Source organism: Scylla paramamosain, chromosome 17 (genome assembly GCF_035594125.1).
Source record: "Scylla paramamosain isolate STU-SP2022 chromosome 17, ASM3559412v1, whole genome shotgun sequence".
NCBI lineage: Eukaryota > Metazoa > Arthropoda > Malacostraca > Decapoda > Portunidae > Scylla > Scylla paramamosain.
Window position 1 is genome coordinate 16,955,104 of NC_087167.1, and position 17,397 is coordinate 16,972,500.

The following is a 17,397-nucleotide window of genomic DNA, read 5'->3' on the forward strand; positions in this document are numbered from 1 at the left end:
AAATTGTTCATTCCTGTGCAACACTGTTTCCTCCTGTAGTACTATTTCAGTTGTCACATTATCACTTCTTCCTATTGGACTCAGATAATGTATACTTGGTCTACTTTCTGGGGTTTTCATAAACATTAAGTCCAACTGTGATGATTCTTCTTCTCCTCTGCATCTTGTAGGTTCGTTAACCCGCTGTCTCATTGTATTCACCATCATGGTACGCATAAGTTCTTCACTCCATGACCCGACATTTTCTTTCACTTCCATCTCTTCCCAGTTAATTCCTTTAGTGTTGAAGTCGCATACTAAGAGCACTTTGTTACTTTTCCTTATCATTTCCTCTATGCTATTTCCTGTTTCTAGTTGCATAGTTTTATATCTATTGGTCTCCCATGCATTGGTTTTTGGTGGTATGTACATCACGGTAACTTTCCTTTTGTTCACTTCCTTTGATCTTAATCACAACATTCAAAGTTCCTGCCATTCCATCACCATATTCCACTTCCTCAACAACAATATCTTTTACCAATATCATCACTCCCCCTCCCTTTTCCTTTTGTCTCCTCTCCATGTGCTATAACCTTCCTTTGCAAATTTCATCGTTATTTCCTCTTTTAGTTTGGTTTCCGTTAAACATACCACGTCTGGTTTATTGTTCTTTAGGTAGTCTTTCAGTTCCAATAGGCTTGACACCAAACCATATATATTTGTATAAATCATTTTTAAGCTTCTTTTTGATGATCTTCTATGGCATCTTTGTGCCATCATTTCCTCACTTTCATGTCCACAACTTTCCAAATGAATCTCCTCACTTGTTCCTGTGTTCTCTCCTCATTTTTTGACTGGGCCTATACTCTCAACTCTCAGTTTACTTCTGTCTTCTTTGCTCATGTCTCTTTTTATCCATATTCCCCTCATTCCCTCTACTTTTAACAATTTTCCTGTTCTTTGTAACACATGTTCTGCTGCTGTTTGTGATGTGTGTGTGTGTGTGTGTGTGTGTGTGTGTGTGTTAGTATGCAAGTGCTGAGGTGTAAACATATGATCCTGTCTACATTTCCATATTTATTCTGTCTTTTCTTCACCTGCCCAATCTTTGTGTGGCGTCAGGTGGACTGCTGGTCGCTGGGTGTGCTGCTCTACACACTGGTCTATGGAGCCATGCCCTTTGACGGCTCAAACTTTAAACGATTGGTGAAGCAGATCACTCAAGGGGACTACTATGAGCCTAAGAAACCCTCACGTGAGTTATTACAAAACTCATCAATAAATTGGATCCTGAAGAGTAATAAGATAAAAGAGTGTGATCATCCTCTTTTAGGAATGTTCTTAGAAGCAGGAGATATTTAGGTAAATAGATATAAGTAATCATTTCTACTGCTAGTGCTTCATGAAAGAAAAGCTTCAAATACTGCCAGATTCTGGAGTTCACTTCAATAGTATTGAATTCCATGGGATTAGAGGTGGCTAATCTGGCATCATATATGAAGGGGCTGCCACATGTAGGCCTCATGAATCCTTGCAGCTTCCCTTATTTTCACATGTTCTTATGTTCTTATTAGTTGCTAGTGCTGTTAATATAAGCCTTTATTATTCATTAGCCTTGCCCTCACCACCTCTTTGTCCCACAGGTGCATCTGAACTCATCAGACACATGCTGACAGTCTCAGCCAGCAAGCGAGCCACAGTTGAGGAGATCTGCAACCACTGGTGGGTGAACGAGGGCTTTGAGGAGCCTTGCCTGGTAGTGGCTGAGGCACTGGCCAACCAGACCCCTGTGCGCCTTGACCTGCTGCTGTCCCTTGCTCCAAAGCACATCAACTCAGAACATATGCTGATCCAGCCCGAGGAGGATGACAACAGCGCCAGAGTTAGTGTGCTTAGGGTGACTGACTCCTCTCACATCTCCCTGACACTACTGCTGTATTGCCCTTAATAGTATGCTGCACAGATGATCACTCAATATACAGATGATGTATACACAACCCTTTTGACTACACTCTTTAAGGAATGGCACCGGTGCTTCAGTTGGCCTTGTTTTTTATACCAAGTGCCTATTTACATAAAAAAAGACTAGCTAGAAAAATAAGAAATGCATCTAACATGAGTGCCTGATAGGCTTTTATAGAACAACAGGCGACTACCTCATAGGACAGCTGGGAAATACACTGGGGCAGCTATGACTACAGCATGCCCAGGGTTTGCTGTGATCACAATCATTTTAGTATTTCAGTTGTTAATAGGTTAGATCACAGAACACATGACAGCCATCATCTTTAAATCTCTCTCTCTCTCTCTCTCTCTCTCTCTCTCTCTCTCTCTCTCTCTCTCTCTCTCTCTCTCTCTCTCTCTCTCTCTCTCTCTCTCTCTCTCAGTGACTCCACAGTGACATTCCATTCCTTCATCTTTACTTATTTACATATTCATTCATCTTTATTAATTTAATTACATATCATTCTTCCCTATATCAGTTATCAGTCCTCACAGCACCAAGATACATTACTATAGTCTTACTGGTGATATATGACACTACTATTTCCAAGCTAACATAGTAGTAATGACAAAACACCAGAATACTTTGGCCTACTGTTGATGTAATATCTCTAACAATATCCAGTTAATGCAAAATGACAGCTTCTTATAACAACAGCCACATGATATAATAGCAATCACCTTCTAGTTAATGAATCCTTCCTCTCCACACAGTCCCCACCAAACTCAGAGGCAGGACGCCCACCGCCCAACCTCAAGCTCCCTCCTCCACCCCCGGCTGACACTGCTGCTCCAGTCACTCCTGCCCGCTCAGCCTCCCTTGGCGCCCTCGACTCCATCAGCACCAATGAGATAGAGGCCCTAGTGGCACAGAAGATCCAGAAGCGCAAGGAGGAGGAGGAAGAGGAGGAAGAGGAACGGAAGAGGAAGGCTGCCGATGAGAGTGGTACAGTGGAGCGTCGGAAGAAGAAACGTGACGCTTCAGATGCTTCAATCAAGGTTGGACGGAAGGAGCAGAAGCGTAGTGAGGAAGCGAGCATTGGCACAAGACGGCCTCCCACTGGTACAGAAGGGGATTTGGCAGAACGCAGGAAGACTTCAAGGCGGAAGGAGGCAGGAGAGGTCGAGGAACAGGAGAAGGCTGAGCAGAAGAAGAATGCAGAGAAGAAGAAGCGCGAGTCCCTCCTGGAGGATGGGGAAGCAAATGACGTAAGTGAACGGTCGGAGAAGCGGAAGAGCACGAAGAAGGTGGAGAAGACAGATGGAGAGAAGGTAGAGAAAAAGAAGAGTGTTAAAAAGAGGGAGTCTGGGATTGAGAGGGATGCCAGTGAGGGGGGAGACAGGACAGAGCAGAAGAAGAGTGCCAAAAAGAGAGACACGGTGGTCACCCCGGACAGTAGTGTGGAGAGAAAGAAGACCACCAGGAAAAAGGACACTTCTGGGGATGACCTAAGTGGGAGGGATGACACTGAGTCAGCTTACATGTCCTCGTCTGTGATAAATGGTGAGGTGGGAGATTTAGGGGAGGAGGAGGAGGAGCAGGAGGAGAGGGGGGAAAGAGGGGAGAGTGGCATTGGGCTAGGAGACTCCGGCAAGGAAGCAGCACGACTGGACAAGTCGCCCAGTCCTCAGGAGTCCAAGGGGTCAGCTGAGAGTAAGGTCAGGTTAGGGGATGTGCAAGAGTCCCCCATGGAGGTGGAGGAGGTGGTCAAGAAGTCCCCAAGTCGGTCCCGATCAGGGGAGTCTGGCCGGGTTATTAAAGGGACTGCCAAGGTCTCCAGTCCCCGAGAGTCAGTGAGTCCTGTAAAGCATCCCAAGGGGGCAGCCCCACCTCCCACCTCCACCACCACCACAACCACCATCACCACCACCAGCACCACTGCAGCTACAACCACAACCACCACTGCTGCTGCTGCTGCTGCATCTCCCAAAGAATCTCCACAAAAGAAGCCATCGCCACCACCCAGTCAGCCTCCTAAGGTGAGGAAAACAGATTCAAAGTCCTTAGTCCAAACAGCCCCCAGGGGTCAGGGTGAGGCCAGGCCAGCGGAGAGCATGGCAGCTGGGAGCAGAGGGGCCAATAGGGTAGTTAAGGCGCCACAGCCAGCCAGTGAGACAGAGAAGGTTCTACAGGAAGCGACTGATAAGATTAAGTGTAAGGAGAAGGAGGAGGTGAAGGAGCCACAAACTCCCGATTCAGCCCAGCCAACAGGACGGCCTGAGATGAGTAAAGGCAGCGGCCAGCCATCGTCTGCCCCCACGACCCCAGCTAGGAGTCGTGATGGGTCAGAGTCATCAGGCGAGGCGAAACCCCGGCCAGCCAGACCAGACGGGGCCAGGCGGCAGTCAAAGGTTTTCAAAGCGGCGGCCATGTGGGAGAATGACCGGCCAAGCAGCACCTCAACTCCACCAGACAAGCTCAAGAAGCCTGTCCGGACGGGAGCGAGTGTCATGTCCGATCTGACCAAGAAGTTTGAGGTGAAGCCGAGTGTTGAGCACAGGAGTAAGGTGGTGCCGTCCCTCAAGGTAATCCATGTTGTCACCTTCCCTAGTTGCATTCTCTTGCTGGTTGTGAGTTTGCTAGGCCGAGCATGGGTGTGGCCTTGGGTGAGGTGGAGGGTGGTGGGTGGTGGTGGGGAGAGGCGGAGATTATTGTCACACGGTAATCATTTTAGAGTGGACTGTCTTTCCATAGTTATATTTTTTTCCTGGTTGTGAATTACTTAGGCCGAGCATGAGTGTGGCTGTTTGTCCTTGTCCAGGGATGGGGTGTGTCAGGTGTGGGAGGAGACAAAGGCTACTGGGAAGCCAGCAAAAGGGAAATCAAAACCCATACTCTGATGCAATCCAAGTTATACAATACCTGTGGATCTCTTACACCAAAGTACAATTCTGATGGTGTACAAAATGTACATGATGTAGCTTATTTGGTCTCTGGTTTACATCTTTATTCCAAAAAACATGTTCTCATAAAAACTCAGCAAAGGACTGTTTTGATTGATGTGAAAGGGTAACCAAAGTGCTTTTTATTTCCTCATTATTTTGACATTGGAACTTCTTCAAGAGAACTAGAGCAGTAGCCAGTTGACCTCTGTATGCACACTGTTGGTGATCATCTGTCACAGTGTGTAGACTGACAATCAACCAACATATATATGTAGAGATTGGCTGCTACCTGCCTCAGTTCTCCTGTGGAACCTTAAAGCCAAAACTAGTTTGGAAATATAACTCATCTCTCATTCTTGTTTCCTTTTATCATCATTCAGTACAGTGGTGCCATATCTATACAAAGGAGATCTTGGTGTAATGAGAAGACAACATTTTCAAGTTGACACACTTCAGCAGCTGTAGCAATATTGACATACATAAGCCAGGATTAGGTATATAAAGCACCTGCATGAACTGATATTACCCATATAGAAATCATTTCCAAGGGTGATTTTCTGATAGTTCTTGAGATTACTGCATGCCATCCCTGCACTTTCAGGAGTGAGTGTTTGTTTGTTGTTGTTGTTGTGTTGTGTCCTGCCTCTGTGGTTTGTCCTCTCCCAGTCAGTTCTGCAGGAGTGAGTGTCTGTTGTGGTGGTGTGCCCTTTCTTCATTCCTTAATTTTCTTTCTTGTTACATTTCCTTCGAGAATTTTCCATGATTACATACAACAGCAAATAATTTTCCCATGCTCCCTCCTTCTCTCCCTCCTTCTCCTGAACATTCCAGTACCCCGTGATTCAACCCAACCAAACCAGAACTGTATTCACTTAAGTGTATATTTAAAAAATCAAGAAATAGCATTTTCATTTGGAGTTGATAATAAATAATAGGTGATGAAGAGGAAAAGAAAAGAGCTGAAGCTAGGAATCAAAATTAAATTGAGTATATGATACATTACCTCCAAAAAATACTGACTCCCAGTACTGCAGAGGACTGGATGGTACAGTACTACACTTTATAGTAAACTCTGATCCCTTTCACCTAGAAAGTAGTATACAATATGTAGTTGGCCCTGTTTGACTAGGCACCTCTGCAAACAAACACACACACACACATAAACACACACACACAGTGCATACTAGCCCAGCAATAACTTCCTTGCCTGTCCCTTGACAGGTTAAGGATCACATCCTACTTATGTGACAAAGGTTTCCACAGAGTAGTGAACAGATACCATCCTCCTTGGGCAGGATAATTAGGTTATGTGCTGTGTGAAAGGTCACAGCCATGGAACTCTAACTCTCTAAGAGGGATGACAGGTGATCAATCCTGCTCAAAACTGTAGTGAATTACACACACACACACACACACACACACACACACACACACACACACACACACACACACACACACACACACACACACACACACATCATGCACACAACTGCTTTCTCAACTGCTTCACCCACTTGTTGTGGTTTGAAGCTTCTGGGCTATTGTTTGTCTTTACCTGAGGAGCGGCAGCACTGGTCACTGTGCTGGTGGTGGTGCTTGGGAAACATTATTCATAAAGACCAAGACAGAAAACATTGAAAGATGAAAGTAAATTACTCTCACAGTATTATATAATTCAGAAGGAAATACATAAGAAAAGACCAAGAACAATGAACATAAATTTGTACAGTGGTAGTTATGGTGGTGGTTGCAGAGAAAAACTGATTTGAGAAAAATTTAGATTTTCTTTTTTGTATATATTGTGTCACCATTTGTGTGTGTGTGTGTGTGTGTGTGTGTGTGTTTGTGTTTGTGTGTCTGTGTGTGTGCGTGTGTGTTACTGTGTATGTTTTCATTGCCAGTCTTGAAAAATTATGTGCAAAGCGTGGAGTTAAATGTTATCACAGTGATGCTACCCACAATGGACTTCTGAGGAAAGATATTTCTGTGTATATACGTACTATGCTATACATGTTTGTATATATCTCTGTAAACCCATGCATTATCTTGTCACTTGTTATCAATTTATCATGTACTATTGGGCAAGCATTTATACGAAGCCATGTATATAGAAATTAATAGACTGATATTTTTTACTCTTTTTATAGTATGCTTTGCTTGAACATTAGTTTAGGATACTGTTCTGATTGGATATTTTTATGTATGCTGTCCCTTGCCAGTGACATTGCTGAGCCACACTTCTAAGCACACATTCTCACAACACCTCTGTACATCTTCCCACAGCACCCCACTGTAAGCACACCTTCCCACAGCACCCCACTGTAAGCACACCTTCCCACAGCACCCCTGTACATCTTCCCAAAGCACCCCCACTGTAAGCACACCTTCCCACAGGACTTCTGTACATCTTCCCACACATTCCCACAGCACCCCACTCTAAGCACACCTTACCACAGTATCCCACTGTAAGCACACCCACAGTACCACTACCATAAACATACCTTCCTATAGCATCCCACTGTCCTGTCCATGTCTGCAGCCCAACATGTTTCCCTCTCCATTAGCATGTCACTGCACCACACAAGCCATGCACAGTGATAAGGTGATAACCTCAACACAGCCCCATAAATGACTCGCAACATACCCTTCCCTATTCCACCCCTATGCACTGTGGCCCAGGAGTCTGATTAATGTCATGTCTTACAGGTGTCTGATGCCAGGAAAGCTTTTGAGGCTAAGCCAGCTGAGAAGCCAACAATTACATTACGCAAGAAGTCCACAGCAGAGACTCTTCCTTCATCTCCCACCACAGTCAAGGACAACCAAGCAGCAGCCCCCACCAAGGAGCCAGCTGCAGGAAAGTCACCAGCCAGGGAAAAACCCTCACCAGTCAAGGACTTGCCCAAGGAAGCTGAGAAGCAGAGAGAAAAGTCACCTAAGGTTGTGAAAGAAACACCTGCACCAACAGCAAACAAGACCAAAGTAGAGGCTCAGCCAGAGAAAGAGAAAGTGGAGGAGCCAGCCAAGAAGGAGAAGCCAGAGGCGACCAAGAAGACTCCTCCAGCAGCAGCACCAACAACAGAGAAATCAAGCAAGGCTGAGGAGCAGAAAGTGACTTCCCGGCCTCCTGAGCCAACACGCAAACTAACAACAACCAAGGAGAAGGAGGAGGCACCAGCAGTCAAACCCGAGAAACCCAAACCAGAGCCCAAGCAGATCCTTCGTCACCGAGAGTCCTCAGAGTCCTCAGAATCAGAGTCTGAGGCTGAGCGTCTCCTCAAAGTCCTTTCAGAGAAGCGGGAGAAAGTGGAAGCAGCCAAGCAGGAGAAACTCCGCAAAGTGTCTGCAGCTGCCACTAAGGACCCCAAGGCAGACATGGCAACCATCAGTGAAGAGCCACAGGCTAAACCACCTTCTAAAGTCTCCCCAGCTAAGTCTCCCACCAAGGCTACTCCCAATAAGTCACCAGAAAAGTGTCTTCCCCCATCAGATGCAAGAGAAACTGCCCAAGACCAGAAATTTGCCACATTACCACGTGGTTTCAAAACAAAGGGAGCTGTACAGCCTAGCAGCCCTGCAGCACTACCACCACCTGCTGACCGACCCAAGAAAGATCGTGTCAACCAGGAGATCGAGGGCATGATGTCAGCCATCAAAGCAGTGGACCAGGCCATCACTAAGGTTAGTTAGTTAGTTAGTTAATGTGTGTGTGTGTACAGAGGAGTGGCAGTGTATCATTGCAGTGCGTGATAGGGTGATAATGTGGCAAATGTAGCCTGTGTGCAACCTAGTATGTATTACATCACCAAATCTGGAATGCAGAGTTATATTGTTTAAGTTGTGGTTGATTCTGTCCAGGTGTTCAATACACAGAAATTAGGAAAGACTGAATCATGACACCAAGACAACAAGGTCATAGGGTGCCAGCTATGGTTACAAGAGAGCACATCTCAATATATAGTGCACCCAACAAACAAGTGTTCTGAGGCAAGTGAGTAGAGGAGCTTTAGGTGAATCAGTTGGAGTATCTTTTATGATTACAGAAGTCTGTAATTTATTCTGGGGAAAATTAAATGAAGTCTTAAAGCAGTTCATACCTGATGCTTGTGGCAGACCTGAGTGACTAGCCTAGGTCATGCATACAGTCTTCCCTCTGCCTCTTACTTCATTTTGTCTGTCCCAAAAAAGAAACTTTGACCAGCAATTCTGAAATCAACCCCAACAAACAACTCTTAAAGGTTGTGTTCTGCACTCACATTATAATTGTTTGTCATTGAAGAAAAATATGTATTCAAAAATAACTGTACATAAAATCCTTATTGATAAAAATAATAGATATTGAATAATAATATTACACACACACTTATCATAGAATATTTCAAATGTGTTTTCAGATGAGACTTTATTATTCTTTTTTAGCTTTTTACTCCAGGTCTCTTGAGTGAAGAAAAAAGTGTTTCCCAAGAGTATGTGTTGTGAGCAGGTGTTGTTTGTTTTGCATGGCTTGTGTCTCTGTGTCTGCTCACTGACTACACTAGTGAAGAGGAACATGAGGAGGGAGGAAAGGAAAAGATTGACTGAATGATTGATTGATTGATTTAAGGTGTTGCTACAAGTAGGCTATATAGCACAAGGAAAGGAAAAAAGTAAAACAAGGAAAAGAGAGAGAGAGAGAGAGAGAGAGAGAGAGAGAGAGAGAGAGAGAGAGAGAGAGAGAGAGAGAGAGAGAGAGAGAGAGAGAGAGAGAGAGAGAGAGAGAGAGAGAGAGAGAGAATAGGAGAAATTAATAAGTTAAGAATACAGTCTGTGACACTTGTGATTAGAACTCCCTACAACACAAGCATCACATTGCACAAACTGACAACTTGCCCCTCCTGAGTCTGAAAAAAACTGCCAAGAGAAAATAATTTCATGGTAACTTAGGTTAGCCCCTCATGTGTTTTTGAAAGCATAAAGTAACAGATTCAGTGTTTGACATATTGACATAAGGGAAAGTTATCTTTTGTGGCCGCTCCTTGCTTCAGCTAACAAAACACCTGTGTTTGTTTTAAACAAAGTGTTCTGCTGAGGTGTTGTATGATGCCTGGAAAATGTACAGGCCACGATAACATAGTAGAAGTGTTAGGGTTTCACTAAAATGGTGAAACAAATTAAAAATTACATCACATAACAATTGGCAATGAAAAGACTGAGTGTGTTGGTGAAGAAATGGGGTGATGAGGGACACGAGGATGTGCTCCATCACAAATATGGTGGTGGGGAGCCCCAAAATGTTTGACAACACCTTACATGGTATCAGAAGACAGTTAAAGATACATCCTCGGCTTGCAGCAAAACAACTAAAAAAAAAAAAAAATTTGGGGATGCCCCACCACCATGTTTGTGGTGAGATATATCTTCATGTCCCTCATTGCTCCATTTCTTCACCAACACATTTACAGTCTTTTCACTGCCAATAGCTATGCAGTGTATTTTCCAATTTATTTCACCATTCTAGTGAAGCTCTAACACTCATACACTATAATCATGGCTTGTATATTTTTTTTTTTTTTTCCAGCATCATACAACACCTTAGCAGAACACTTTGTTAAGAACAAACACAGCTGTTTTGTTAGCCAAAGCAAGGAGCGGTCACAAAAGATAACTTTTTCTTACGTCAATATGTCAAACACTGAATCCATTACTCTATACTTTCAAAAACATAACCTAAGTTGTCATGTAGTTATTTTCTCCTGGGAGATCTTTCAGACCAAGAAGAGGCAAGTTGCCAGTTTGTACAATGTGACTCACATCAGCAGGAGTTCTAATTGCAAGTGTTGCTGACTGTAGAACATAAAAAGGAATCAGCAGAGGAGGAGAAACAAGATAAAACATAGGAGTAGAAGGAAGAGAACAAAAAAATTGAGTAACAAAAGGAGAACAGGTAGAACAGATATAAAGAGGAGGAGAATGATGCTGAATAAAGAGACAGCCAAGTAGAGGGAAAGTAGTAATAATAGGATGAGATGAGAACACATTAAATTTCCAGGAGGAGGAAGAAATCAAGATGCTACGAGACTCCTTGGCACAGCGTCTGCCTGAGGAAGGGCCGAGCAAGGGACTGGAGGAGCAGGTTAAGGCACCAATAGAGGACCAAACAAAAACAGTAGTGAAGGAGGAGGAGGAGGAGAAGATAAAAGAGGATAGGAAGGAGGAGATCAAAGTGATGAAAAAGGAGGAGGAGAAAAGGACAGTAGAAAAGCAAGTTAAAGACATAGTAGAGAAGAAAGTAGAAAAGCCAGTGAAAGAGGATAAGAAGCAAATACACACAGAGAGGGAAGAGGAGAAGGAGGAAGAGGAGGAGGAGGAAGAGGAGGAGGAGGAAGAAGAGGAGGAGGAGGAGGAGGAGGAGGAGGAGGAGGAGGAGGAATATGAGGATGAAGAATATGAGGATGATGAAGAGGAGGAAGTAGAAGAGAGAGTACCAAAGTGGACTGGTAATCAAGCACAGAGGAGCAAAGAGATCATTCCAGTGCCACCTGAGCAGGTCCTCTCTTGCTCCACCCAAGACAGGCCGGCCACCACCACCACCATCATAATCAAACAGGTCAGGTGCTCCCCAGTGCACTGCCTCCCCATAGCAAGGCAACCCCGGCTCTGCGTAGTCACCTCACCCTTAGCCAAGAGCCATGCCTGCATCACTACTCTAGCCTGCGGAAGTGTTGGGAAAATTACCGAGTCTTCTCTTTCATTGTACCAGCGCCATCTGACAAATGAATGGGAAATGTACATGATGGGGATAAATATCCAACAAATAGCTGCCTGATGAGTCTGAGTCCTTATATCATTGAATTTTTCTTGTCAACAAATTTAGGCATTTGTTTGAAAACTCTTGACATTTCTGCATTTCATCTAGACTGAGGATTTATTTTTAATAAAAGATAATAAGATAGTCAAAGTCAAAAGAAATAAGTAAAAGACAATCACAAGACAGTTCTCCACCAGCCTCAACATGAGGGTAAGGATTGGTTATTCTTCATCAGTTTCTGGACCTGTTGCAAAAGATAAATAAAATAAAAGCTCCTTTGACCAAAATCAATCTTTTCTCTTTTTTTAAATCAGTTGATAACTTTATGAGATTCCATCCAGACAGATACATTCATCTCTGTCAACAAACTTATTGGAGATGGTAATGATTAAAAGCAACAACTACAAAAAATATAAAATGTCAGTATGATGACAGTCTAAGTTCACAGAACAACATGACAAATAAACCTATGGGAAAGAAAATCCCAAAGTGTCATCTCAGACTCTTTTGGAGGAGGGAATTGTTGAACCATAACCCCATGAAATGGATGGACTAAAGCAACACAGGCAAGCAAGCTGTGGCTGGTGCTGTGAAGACAACGGTTTAATTTTTCTGGAACATCTTGCCAAAAACCCCCTTAAGACATACATATTGCAGGTGTCTGCTTGTCTATATAATACTGAGACAAGGAATGGCAACTGACATCTTTATTAGTACCTCAATTCATTCTACCTTGCCAGGCAAACTTGAAGGGATGTAATGGAAAGCAGACAGCACTTCCCTAAGCTCAGTAATTTCCACAGGAGCTTAGCAGCACATGTAGGCATAGAAGATGTAGAATGGTGCACAAGAGAGTGCGTTTGATGCTTTTGTAGACAGCGGGTTTAGAAAATGTAGAGCAGAACACAAAACAAGTTGCATTTGATGCTTTTGTAGATTACCATTGGCAAGTGAATGACATTTGTTTAGGAGCAGGAGTGTGTAGCCAGATAGAGCACATGTAGTTTTATGTCTTCTCCCACATCCAACTTTGACTATTTCATTGATAGCTTTCTTTGGAAGAAGAAACCTTTCTTGATGTCTCTTGCAGTTGTGTCCCAGTTTACAGCTTTTTTTAAATTATTTATATTTAGATTTGATCCCAGTCCTTCACAAGCTCATATCTTGAATGAAAACCTGAATTAATCTTTTCCTTCCCTTGTGACTGAGTCCCAGCTCACTGTTTAGAAAACCTGATCATTGAAAAGAACTTAATATTAAAACTGAATCCTTAAATGGATGAGACCTTCACAAGACAGGATTGATTCCTTCCCTTAACATAGCTGACAATGTGATGACACACCCATCCAATCATACACACCATTAGTGTGGGAATGTGTATTGACAGGACAATCAAAGTCAGCTAAACTCTACCAGGACTATAGTAATTGTTATGGCTCATTTCATGAGTCATATACTTTGAATGTTCTGGTCATTTCTCTCATATTTCAACTTAAACATTAGATTATTATTATTTTTTCTTTTTAGGTTCAAACACAACATCTCAGTTTTTTTCAAAACACAGGTTAATGTTACAACATAGTAGCCAGTGCCTCACTCTCACCACTCTTGCAGAGGCCAAGTGAGGGACTGCAGAAGACCCCAGAGACCCCGGACACAGACCGAAAGCAGACCAAACTAGAAATTGTGCTCAACAATAAGCCAGCCCAGCAGCAACCTGAGGCCAAGCGCGCCTCCTATGCAGAGATCAAACTCTCCTCACCATCCACCAAGGAGCCACCCAAGACCAAGGGATTCAGAACAGAGGTGAGTGCAGATTTACTGCTCTATCTGATAACAAGTCAGCACCAAAAGTGTAGGTAGTGTCTGGACATCACCACTGCTTTCTGTTCTTGTTTCTAACTTTTACTTGGTCACTAAACTTGACCAGTCTCTTCCATCTATTTCAGTCAAAAATATTATCCTTGTCTAAGTTTTTTCTTTATTCATATTTTGATTTACACAGCTCTCTCTCTCTCTCTCTCTCTCTCTCTCTCTCTCTCTCTCTCTCTCTCTCTCTCTCTCTCTCTCTCTCTCTCTCTCTCTCTCTCTCTCTCTCTCTCTCTCTCTCTCTCAATAAAGATCTTATATCACCATCACCACCACCATCATCACCAGTGTCACATGTGTGCAGGTGCATGCCAAGGTGGAAGCAGTGCCAATGGAACCAGTCACAGGGCCAAAGCCAGGACCAGGGCCAGGACCAGGACCAGGTCCAGGACCAGGGCCAGGAGAGGCACAGCTGCAGCGGGCTAAGAGGGAACGCATCATCCCCATCATGCTGGAAGATGATGACGAAGATGACGACACAACTGCCAGTGAATCACACATCCCTCTTGACAGCAAGTAAGTGTGGGTGTTGGGGACTTAGATGCAGGCAAGAGTTGAATGATAAAAGCCTGCTTTTTTATGATGATCTGCTGGATCTAAATACATATAATGTAGGCCCTGCCAGGCCTATTTTGTGGTTGTGTGACCAGCCCCATGCAGATCACACCTGATGTGCCTGATTCTCTTTCCAAAGTGGGTTAAGCTCCTCTTTTAAGGCTTAATCCTTCAGATCAATTTTTTTTTCAGTGTTTAAAGATAAGTCATTACATTTTGATTTTTTTTCATTAAGCAGTAAAAAGATTGAGGATTTTCTTTACATATTTCCAATACAGAATAACTGAAACACATATTTGTTTACACTGCAGCTAGACAGTGTTTTCTTCATTTTATTATTCACCATAGCAAATGAGAAAGATACTTAATTTGATTTCAGGATCCTGTCAGTGTTGTGAGGCTAATTACACTCATACATACAATTAGTACATTGGTGATTTATAGTCTGATATGAAAAGTAGCAAATTTTCCTTTTAAAAAATAATGCATTCTTTACATATTGTAATAGTTACTATTTTGAGATTATTGATTGAATAATGCAAAGTGATTGTCACTGGTAGTAAATAGTGTAGATATGAAATGAATGACAGTTTCTTCATGATGTAAATAATGTGAATTGGTGAATTACTTATTCATTGCAGTAATTGTTTATTATTTGGCACAACTCACAAAGCTGCTCGACTAAGATTACCTTAACACACTCCAACCACTTATTTCTGAACTGCTACTTTCCAAAACACAAAATTTGGATTTCAGCATTACACAGCCAAGATAAAACAGAATAAGCGGCAGGATTCAAACTATGTTCACCTTCCACACTGATCACTGCTTGCTGCTTCACTGGTGTCACCGTTGCCTATCACTTGGCAAGCCCAGATTTGTTCTGTTCAAGTGCATGGATTGCACTATATGAGTTCTTTGGTTTCTTCAGAAGGGTATAATTGGTGACTGCAAGTCCAGCACATGATACTTAAGACTGAATTGTGTGTCTTCTGTGTTGGCCTTACTATTTAGTACTTTTGGTACTTTACCCAAACAGTGGCTTTCATATTGGGTAACAGAGTAGCTTTCTTTCTTGGCATGACTATGATATTTTACCATAGTGAAGAGCCAGATAGTTTTGTGGTTTAGCACTCATCTTGCAGCCAAAAGTGTCAGTTTCTCCATGGGAGGAGAAGCATTCTCTTGTAACCCTTGCTGATACTATAATGACCTTATTGTGGTTCCATTACTCAGTTCATTTTCATTTACCAATGTTTTATCATGGTTGTTGTCCTGATCCAGCTTACAATGGCTGACTTATTGGTTGTGATTCTGGAACTTGGAGTTCTATATTTGAGAGGTTGGAGTTTTCCATTCTTTATTCATTTTGGAAATTTTAAGCTATGCTACTATATTTTCTGAGTTAATTGTTGTTACAATTTTTGTTCTCTGCTTGTGCTGTTTTTTGTTAATATGGTCGACATCAGCACAGGACTATGCGACTCTATGCTGACTGCCATCCAGCTCAGCAATTTGCCCTACTACCATTCCAGAAATAAGGGAAAGTTGACAGATGATTGAAAATTTTTTTAGCAAATAAGTATCAAAAGTTTCTGTTGTTTTATTCAAATAGGTGAACAAATTTGTTCCAAACCATCTTGTCAAGTGACAATTTACTGAACAAAATGACACAACTTGTAAATCCACCACTTAGTGAAATTCAATATTATACAACATTTAAGCATTTTAGAGATGGTATTAGATGTCAAAAAAACACTATCTTCCTCTCTTCCTTTCCCAAAGTAATCTATTTTTGTTTTCATTTGGCAAACATGTCATATCTAGTCTGATAAGCTGATTAACATTTTTTTCTTATGAAATAGTGGATCCATCAGATGATGTAAGTACAACATTGGTTGATCAGTTCCCTTTATGGTTAACTATTTCATCCACCCAATAAAAGCTTGGATACAACACTCCAACAGTTGGTGAAAACAAAAAAAACTGCAGCAGCCCCAGCAGCACCGGACTTTCCACTAGCAGCACCTCATCCTGTGTGTGGCTGTGGCAGAGCACCCTCAGGACAATGCCACACCCTCCAACAACTAACAGTCTTCCTCTTTGACCTAGAGTTCAGCCACCACCCTGGCACCTCATCCTCCTGCTGGCTGGCATAACACTCAAAGGACAATGCCAACCAGAACTAATTATACTCAGTGTCATGGATTTAGCACAGTAATATTGTCATCTATGAACATATGAACACAGTAACTTGCCATTGATGGGTCTACATTTCTCTGTGTTCTAAACTTGCAGTTGTTGAATTTGCATTCTTACCCAAACCCTTATTTACTAGTAAGAGATCAGAGTTGCAAATAAAATAGGCCAGTATCTTACAAATACAGATAAGGGTTTCAGTAATTGTATGAAGTCAGTTTCCTACAAGTTTTCAAATAAGACAAGAATGTGTTGACCAGTCAGCAAGAGAGAGCATAATCCAATGGTAATGTTGCCAAGTTCTCACATCCTCAGGTAAACAAAATTGCTGTACTAAACTCCATAACACAAATTTCCATAATGCAGTGTATGAACTAACTAACCCCTGAAACCAGTTAACTCACCATGGATAAAATGAGAAGGTGTAGTGGAGAGTGGCAGAGTTTGTATTGATGTCCATCCTTCCTCCTTGCTCCCCCCCAGCAGGCGTCCTGGCTCCTCCATGCCCTGCAGCAGTGCACGCATCACCCCTCTGACCTCACAGCTCCCCAACAGTCGTCCCCCTGATCCTCGAACACCTCCTGTTTGCACTCCTGCACCAGAACCAATAAGGTCTGTTGCAGTGACCTTTCTGATGGTCTGTTTTATTATCCTCCTCTTCTTCCACAAATCTTTGTGTTTTTGTTTCCTTTCACTCTTTCCCTTCCACTTCTCATTTGCCTTCTCTTTCTCTTCCATTTATCTCTCTTTTGTCTGATCCTGCTACTTTTGTCTTTTTTTCTTTCTCCTTTTATACTTCATTTGTCTTATTTCTGCTCATCTTGTTTTCCATATATTTTTCTGCTTATCCCTTTGTTTTCTCCTTCTCTCCTTTGTCCTTATGTCTTCCTTTCCTTTTCTTTTACTTTGGTCTCTTACCTTGCCCTTTTTTTTTTTTTGTGACACTGTATATAATTAGATGTACTCTTTAGAAAACTTGTTGTAATCCTCTAGTGTTCTATATCATTTCCTCCTTCCACACATCTTTCCCTCTTTTCCATGTTATACCTCTCCAGTTGTCACCTATTCAGTCTTCTCTATCTCCTCAATCCCCATCTTCTTCTTCTTCTTCTTCTTCT

The 17,397-nt window shown here is 42.6% G+C and overlaps 1 protein-coding gene across 1 annotated transcript in view; it reads left to right on the top strand.

Moving 5' to 3' along the window:
• The window catches only part of LOC135108620 (serine/arginine repetitive matrix protein 2-like), a 99,585-nt gene that overhangs the window by 64,918 nt on the left and 17,270 nt on the right, over nt 1-17,397 (top strand). Inside the window, exons 8-15 of the mRNA XM_064019776.1 lie at nt 1,102-1,234; nt 1,623-1,861; nt 2,698-4,509; nt 7,576-8,550; nt 10,898-11,455; nt 13,271-13,462; nt 13,830-14,041; nt 16,763-16,891. Of these exons, the coding sequence (XP_063875846.1) occupies nt 1,102-1,234; nt 1,623-1,861; nt 2,698-4,509; nt 7,576-8,550; nt 10,898-11,455; nt 13,271-13,462; nt 13,830-14,041; nt 16,763-16,891 (4,250 nt within the window). The remainder of the gene's footprint in view (nt 1-1,101; nt 1,235-1,622; nt 1,862-2,697; nt 4,510-7,575; nt 8,551-10,897; nt 11,456-13,270; nt 13,463-13,829; nt 14,042-16,762; nt 16,892-17,397) is intronic.